Source organism: Drosophila suzukii, chromosome 2L, assembly GCF_043229965.1.
Source record: "Drosophila suzukii chromosome 2L, CBGP_Dsuzu_IsoJpt1.0, whole genome shotgun sequence".
Taxonomy (NCBI): domain Eukaryota; kingdom Metazoa; phylum Arthropoda; class Insecta; order Diptera; family Drosophilidae; genus Drosophila; species Drosophila suzukii.
This window is the reverse complement of record NC_092080.1, coordinates 2,688,721-2,697,370: the sequence shown is the minus strand read 5'-3', so window position 1 is coordinate 2,697,370 and position 8,650 is coordinate 2,688,721. Positions and strand designations below refer to the sequence as shown.

General features: G+C 38.8%; 1 protein-coding gene across 1 annotated transcript; it reads right to left on the bottom strand.

Annotated features, from left to right (window-relative positions):
• Positions 1-4,320: 4,320 nt before the first annotated feature.
• Positions 4,321-5,907, bottom strand: LOC108010143 (uncharacterized). The gene has a single exon (XM_017074980.4). It carries the CDS (start codon positions 5,738-5,740, stop codon positions 4,403-4,405), a length of 1,338 nt encoding a protein of 445 aa, XP_016930469.2. The 5' UTR covers positions 5,741-5,907; the 3' UTR covers positions 4,321-4,402.
• Positions 5,908-8,650: the final 2,743 nt, after the last annotated feature.

Below are 8,650 nucleotides of genomic sequence, written 5' to 3'. Positions count from 1 at the left end.
TTTTCTTCGTGCTAAAACAAGTGGAAATATGAAGGTTATAAGAGTGCATTTTAATTGAGACGTATCCATTTTAGCCAGACGAATGCCAAAGGTGTGCACAGACAAGGAGAAACCTAAATATAAATACATAAAAACTAAAACTGTGACTATGTGGGTATCCGCATCCATATCAGTATCAAGTCTAATGAGCTTACACGGCATACGTAATTTAAATTGAGACCACTTGTGTGCAAAATGAGCTCGAAATGTTGTATGGATCGAGTGGAGGGAGTTGGGAAATGGGGGCGTGGCACTGGATTGGCGGATGGCTGTTGCCGTCTGCGCTCGTTGAGTTAAATGAATAAACTTTTTCCGCTGCACACTCTTTTCGGGCGGTAAATAGTGTTAAAGTTCACACATTTGATTTGTTTTTTTCTTCCGTTTTTCATTTTTATACCCATTCTTTTTTTTTAGTTTCTCCGCTTCGGTTTTTTTGTTTTCCCCATGAACCGCAGGACCCCGCCTCCTTTATTCACACAGTCACTTGACTGTTTTTTAGCATTCACAAATTTTTTGACAACATTTGTTCCTCGCAAAATAGTTTTTCCATTATGGCGTTACACACACAGACCGAGGAACATACGATGCCGTCTATAAAGTAGCCGAAACAACAAAAGTGTAAATTAGCTTTTGGCTGTTGTTGACGTTGTTGGGTTTTGGGCCCTGGCTCTCCGGCTGGAAAACTGGTGGAAACGGCAGCTTCTGTTCGAGGGAAAACTTTGTCATTCGGTTTTAATAAAAACACTTGCACAATCACACTCGCCCTCGCACTCGCTCAAATGCACTTGCACTCGCTTTTACACCCGCACTCCCATTCGCATTTGCTCATGTGGCACTTCATTTGCGCCGCTGCAAGTGGGAAAAGTTCGGTTCAAGGGTTTTCGGGTTATTTTTCGGCATCAGCTTTATTTAGATTGCAAGGTTCTGTGTGATGGCCCGCAGAGGAGGTCCTGCCCCTCATCCTTGCCGCTTTCCCTTTCTCGTTGCCGCTCCTGCTGGCAGGACCTGCTCTTGACACGCCATCGCCAACACGGCTTCCTTGGCACAGCCGCAAAGTTTATTTAGAAATTAAAAACGTTTCGAGCCCTCATGAAAGGTCCTTGAAATTACGGTTACTGAGGAATAAATTACTTGCTAAATATCTGTATGTACTTTATATGGGCCAGGCTATTAAGGGCGTTAATGTAAGGTGATTAAAATCAGACACATAGACAACATTGCTAAATTAAGAAACGCTTTTTTAGTATGTTGAGTTTAAGAAAATCTATTTAATTTTGTATTTTAATAATATTATTATAATCTGACAATCAGGGGCCACTCTTTGTTTTCAATATTTAAGGCGTACAGATCATACCCAATGTGGGCTTCAATTCGCAATGATGTTAATTTGTATTGCCCACCACTAAAAACAAAATAATATACCTTTAGGTTAACATTTAAGTAAATTTTGTCTTTATGGGCAGTTAAAATTCTCACGAATTCAAAATTGGTATTACAAAAATTAGTCATATGCAATGTGGGCCTCAAATTTGCCAAGCAAGCATAATTATTTGTGAATTTCCTTGCAGCACAAACTCTCAATTGTTAGACAAATTAATTGATTATGACCAGTCATCTCATGGAAAATGAACAGCTTTTCAGGTAAAATATTTAAGTTGGTCCAAGACAAACAGACAGGCGGAGAGACCTGCTGAGAACTGTCACCTGAACTCACCTGTCAGGTGTCCAAATTGATTGAATTGTCGCCGCAGCGGGTGGATATTGTGCGATGTGTGTGCGTTTTGTCTAGCCTACTGCTGTTTGTATTTACAAAATGCAATCAAGATCGGATCGATGGGCATCGAGCCGAACACAGAGGGCCAAAGTGCACGGGCCAAATTGAAAATGTCGCGCCCTTTGGTCCTGCCCCTGTTCCTTTCTGTTTTCCAGAAAAATTGCGTCCTATTCTGGTGCAAAATAAAATTCAACGATTTGTTGGTGCGTAAATCTGCAACCAAAGCAGCAACGCTTAAAACAACAAAAGCGGCGGGCCAACAACCATATGACTCTGGCCAAAAGCAGCTGTTCGTGTGCTGGCTCAAAGGATTTGTGCGGGATTTTGGCATAACGACAAAAACAAAGCGTCGCGAATAACAAAAAAATAACCAGAAAAATATAGCAAAAAAGCGGCAAGAAAAAGGAGAAACAAAATGGGAACTTTTTGGAAATTAAATTTAACCCGTAGATGCAGCAGCTCACTGGAGTGGCTGGCTAAGCGAATTTTCCCCCGGCACACGAGTTGAGCCAAGTGGCAACCCCCCACTTTCACCGCCCAACGCCCACTTAGCCCCGCCCACATGGCGAGATTTTGACAGAATTTCAAATTGAAAATGACAAACATTTTGGCTTGGGCAGGCGCCAAATCGGTTATCAGCATTATTTCCAATAAAATAAAAAGCCAGAGTGAATTTTATGAAATTGGTTTTCGAACCAAATAAATAAACACTTTTATTGTACAATTAAAATTCAAATCTGTAACATAAGGCAATCGGAATTTAACAGGAACGTAAGTATATTAGAGATGTGGTATTTTAGAGTATGAACAATCGATCAAGGATTGAAGTCTTGCCTTTGACAAATCCGTTACTAAACTAAAGGCTTCTTGAACTTGTTTTATACATTAAATAAAACAACATTTTCAATGCAGCATTGAATGATGAATATATAAAGAAAATCAACAACTATAAAATTTATTAATCTTATTAAGATAACCTTAAATATTTAATAATAATAATACATAATTATTGATGCAGAATTGATCCTAAAATATTAATCGTTGTAATTCTAGTTCGTATTGAAAAAAAGATATAAATATTAATAAATATATCAATATATATTTTAGCCCAATTAATATAGACCATTTAGAAATATTGATATATCTTGCAAACCAAAATATTGCAGATGCAAAGCGTTAACTTTTGTTTAAAATAAATGTATCGCTTTGAGTGGGTGGAAATAGGAAGTATTCCCGTAGTTAAGTTCATCACTAATCCCACACACCTGGCGAAGGACTCTCAATTTATTCCCTGCTCCTGGTGTCTGTCACCTTTCCGCCCAGTTCCCCAGTTTCCCAGCTTCCCAGTTCTGTCTGGGCCATTTCGATTTGGGCTCTGATGCGATCCCAGTGATAGATGTACACAATTTTGCCCATTTGCATACGTAGTCAAACCAAACCCAACCAAACCCAGCCAAACCGAATCGAAACGCATCGCATAGGGGCAAGTGCGGAGCAAGAGTCTGCAGAAGATAAGTTGAAACCAGCAAAATGATTTTCATTTCAATTATTTATTGATTGATTTGCAATTTGTAACCGACCAAAAAGCTGCACACCTGCACATATGTACATTGTACATATCGCATCAATCGACTTTCCAAGGATTGATGGCGCATATGGGTGGTGGGGAAACTTTCTCTGTGGGGGCGTGGCACAAAAATGTGTGTGTGTGTGGCGATTTGTGCAGCTGTGTTTGCCGGTGCTGCGCATATTTAATTGAAAATGTTACCGCATTTATGAAATTGTCAATATGCAATACAAACACACCCCATTGCCGCACGCACACAAATATGCAGGTGTTGACGACATACATTTGACATATTTACATACAATTAGTTTGGGAAATTTTTGCGCAAAAACGAAAATGTAAATTCGCACAAACACTCACAACGACAACCGCAACGGAAAAAAAGTTGAAACACACAAAAAAATCAACAAACAAATTGAAATGGTAAAAGCGGCAGCAGCGGAGCAACTTTTATGGTTTTCTCCTCGCAAATGTAACCCAACAACAATGGGAAGTAAAACAAATTTTCGGAAAAATGCATAAATAATATATGTATTAGCATAGATTGGTAGCCATTCAATTAGCGTGTGTAATAATAATTGAATCGTTTGCAGCCCAAAATAAACTGAAAATGTGTGCGTTGTTTGACATAAAGTTGGGAGACATTTTAATAAGGGTTACACTTGGCCATGTGACGGGTAAAAGCTTTTTTAACCCTACTCAAACCTTGTAACTAAATTTGATTTAAGCAGGCGTTTTTTTGGATTGGTAATAAATTTATGCAAATATTTTTAGGAGATATGAAACTTTTGTTAAAGCTGACAGATGACAAGTAATAAATATAACAATATAATTATATACATTCTGTGGATTGTAAAATGATTATTTAAGACAATTAAGTAGATTACATTACGATATGAAAAAAAAACGAGTTTGGTACAGAGAACCAAATTAAAACGCATTTATTCAAATGACAAATAAATGTTAACATTATTAAATGCAAAATTTGGGAATGTTCTTGGTGATTGGGCGTAATTCTACATTTAAATCAAGTGTTGGATATTTCGTACGTAACCCATCCAATCATCTCCATGAAGGCACAGTAAAGTGGCTAGAGTGTTGACTGTGGGGTTTTCACTATCAAGTAACTTCTGAAGAATTGGCGAAACACCACAGTGCCGCAACATACTTATAAGAAAGGTCTTCATGTCGGGATAGGATTCGATGAGCCTTAGAAAAACAGCCAGGATATTTTGCAAAAGTTTGGCCGGTGGATCGCTATGTAGCACCTGGCAGAGCACATGATATCCACCGAATTTGATGAAAAGTGAAAAGTTCTTGGGCTCTAAGTGGATAGCCAGGCTGGCCAAAGTCCATCCTGCTGCCCGGCGGACTTCCAGCTCCGGTTCCTTTTTACTGGCACACCAAATGATCTTCGGGATGAGGCGCAGCATCATATCCGTCCTAATACACTTATTATCGATGATGACACCCAGCAGCTGATGGATCAAGACGCGGATTTCCACGGTGCCGGAAAGGAAGAAATCATTGATATAGAGAACAATGATCTTGGGAAACCGATACAGTAAATCCTTTCTTCTTTTGCGTGGTTGCTCACAGGTGTTGGCCAAAACGAAGATGGCTTCCCGTTTGATCTCCATCACAGGACTCAGGACGAAAGGTGCCACTCTTTCGAAGAGACCCGAGTAAATCATCGCCGGCAGCGTAACCGACTTATATTCCGAGACAAGACGAGCAACTCTTAATAAGGGCAGGATTATATTCACATCTCTATTGGGAACCAGGAGTTTCTCCAGGACTACGGCTACGGCATAGAGGGCAATCTTCTTGGGACCCGGAACTTTGTACCCAAGCATTTGATATAGTAACCATAGTATCTGATCCAGCAAGGCCTTGAACTTCTGCGGGTCCTTCCGATGGGGATTCATTAGCTTCAGCAGTGCAACGAGTAGTCCCGATTCAATAATGGCATCACGAGTTTGCCAACCAGAGAGATCCAGATTGCTGATCAAGTCCAGCGAGGTGCGCACGATAAGCTCGCGGGTTTTTGGGATTTCCAGGATCTCTTTTAGGGAATGAAGGATATTCGTGTCCAAAGCCAGACGTCGTAGATCCACTTCAGTGCAGTGAGTGGTCATCTCATGCAGAACCCTCAAGGACCTCACGCATTGACGGGGCTCCCTCAAGAACGTTGGGTGCTTCAAATAGCCCAGAAGGCCATCCACCAGTTTTCCATCCCAGAACATTTCCATGTTCGAGAGCATATCTTCTGCAAAGTTCTTAGCCGATTTCTCCGAATTGTCCATCACACTAAATTCTACAAGTTTTAAACAAACGGCTTTCACGGTTTCTGATGTCATGATGCTGTTCTTTGTAGATAGGATAGGTTTTTGTCTTAGTTTTGTAGTGGCATCTATTAAAAACCTTGCAATTTTTAGTTCAGCTTTTTTTATAGAAAATCTTTTGCTTTTTCAACTTAATATTTGTCTTGCTTCATTTATAACCTTTGAAGTAACGAACTAAGGCAACTTGATTTAAAATATTTAAGTGTGGTTTCAAAGGACATGTTTGTTTGACATGCGATATTTTAAATCTACTCGTTTTACCTAATCTGCAGGTTCTCTAAATTCGCTCTTGCTTATTTTCCATAACTCCTGCACTAAGGGAATCCGCATAAGGGGAATTGGTTTAAGTTTTCAAGCTCTTGGCAGTGCACTTGGGCACTTGAGAGTTTTCCTGGCTAATTTCTTAAAGCCCATGACCACAGCCCTCGGATCGCTTAATTGGCTCGACTCCTCACTGTCTCGAGATGGAACACCACGACAACAAATCCCGGGGCCACGCCTGTTGCCCCTTTTCTGTTGGCCTTATTAAATTTACAATTGCATGGATTATGTCAGAACTCTGGCAGCGTTAAGCAGCTCAGCTGAGGCTCAATGTAGTCACTCCACTTCGATTTTTGCTGTCAGCCTCCTCGACTTCTCCACGGCCCCCCTCCTAAGATCCTTCGATTCGATGGATGGCTTGGAGAGCTATCCTAAAGAGCTTTAAATGCCAATCAGGACTTTGCTGTGATTGTCTGTGTGTTTGGGTGGGTGTTTGTCGGGCTGGCGACCTCCTCCTGCGACCCTTCGAGGCCAAAGTGGCAGAATGTCTACAATCTCAACCTCGGCCAGTTGATAATTAATAAATTTCCTGCTACAGTCTTAAGCCCAGCACGCTTTTATGTACTTATGTATTGGCCGGGTATGTGCTTCTAAGCTTATGTGTTTTATTTTGCTTCCCATTCGGGTATAAAGTGGGGTATATTTGATCTTTGGATAAAATACTTGAACTGTAATATTAAAAAAATTAAAAAATATTAATCATTCATTTGCAAATCTATAATAGTAACTGTTTGAAAGCAATTAAAAACATATTTTTAAACAGTATTATAATAAACAGTTTCTTTAAATAAAAGCTTTTATGTTAAGATTGATATATAGCATAAACAAATTTGTATATTTTAATCTTTTTTCCGAACACAAAACATAAATCCAAAAAAATGAAGGAAAGTGTAGGGGCCTCTATAAAAAAATTCGATGAATATAGCTATTTTTACAGGATAACAATTTTCTCTACGAAATATCATTGGAACAGTTCTTACAATTCAAGCGTACACCCAAATGAAAATTCCATACATAATGTCTTGTATCTTAGGAAATTTATTTGTATTATGTTTTGTTCCATATTTTTTTATCGTTATTTACCCCCTAAGCAACCTGGGTATTTCTAATCTCGTTCATACATACCATCAATATCTTGCTAAAGTATTGCTGTCTTTCATTTTTATTCGTACATGTCTCTTTCGAGGCTGTCGCATACCACACTTTATCCAGTCGCTTGTCATTTGTCTCACGTTTCTTAATTAGCTGCAGGATAATGGGCTTCCTGCACATGTCGCAGGTAAACAAAAAGAAAATTCGGTGCCACTGAGCACGAATCGCTGCGACGCGTCACCTTGAATATGCTGCTGGGAAATGTTTTCCCAATTAATCGCAAAGTAATTGAAATATTTCATTAAAATCTGAGTGTTGCGCTGGGGGGACAAAACTTTCTTTAAAAATACCCAGCCACAGCACTCGAATGAAAGGGGGAAAATTCGAGACAGGATTATAAATCAATTTGGGAAGCCGACCAGGAGTAACCAAAAAGTAACGGAAACAAAATATAATCGGAAAACGAAAAGTGAGAGGAAAAAGTTTACCCAAAAAATCGACTTTAAGCTGATTTGCATTCCTTTTTTTCCCCTCGCTCTATAAGGGTATACCCCAAACCACTTCCTATATATAGCACAATATATATTCTTATGTGAACATAAGTCTGCCGGTTTAGGCGGTGCTGATTTGTTTTGCCTGCCATTAGGTTTTCTCCTCTCCGGGCTATTGAATTTCATTGTGCTGTTTCCGGAGCCGTAATAAATTTAATATGGGTCATTTGTATGACATTGTATCTGCTGTCCCACTTGCTCCTGAATCTCCCCTTTTCCTCCTTTCTTTTGTTTTCCCTTTTCCCCAGAACCACCTACCTTTCTCTCTTGCCTTTTCTTTTTTTTTGGTCATTTCCCATCGTCTATCACACTGTATATGTTTTTGCGGTGACCATCGTAGGTCGATTGAAAGATTTGTTCGCAAGAATTGATTACAAAATGGAAACTCGGGAAATAAATCATACAGATGTGTGACATATGTGCAAAACGCAAGATTGCTTATGATATTCTTGTAAAAATACAGATAGCCTACTTTTTGGCGTCTGAGTAAATTCTATATTGATATACAGTATACTTGTAAAATGTATAATAATAAATGAAAACATTTAAAAATAATATGTTATGTTATCAGCATTGATGATATATAGAACACACAAAAAAAAACTATTTTAGCTTGGATAAATTGGTAGATATATCTCTTGGTAATGGTGTCAATAAGTTAATTGAATGTGAAAACTTTGAGTATAAATACCGAAATGTGGGGAGTGCCACAAACATCAAAACGGTTTTTTGTATTATTTATAAATGTGACTAAAAGTATGCAGTAAAATAGGGCAATTACTTTGAGAGAATAAATTCATTGCACTTACGGTTTTAAAATATTTTCTTGCATACTTTTAGGCACTTCTATTAGTGATTTAGTGATTTTCTGGAGATTTCTGGCACCGTTTTGACCTATAAGAAGTGGAAATATCTCGCGGAATTATTTCTAGTACTATTAAATAACTTTTAATCCACACCT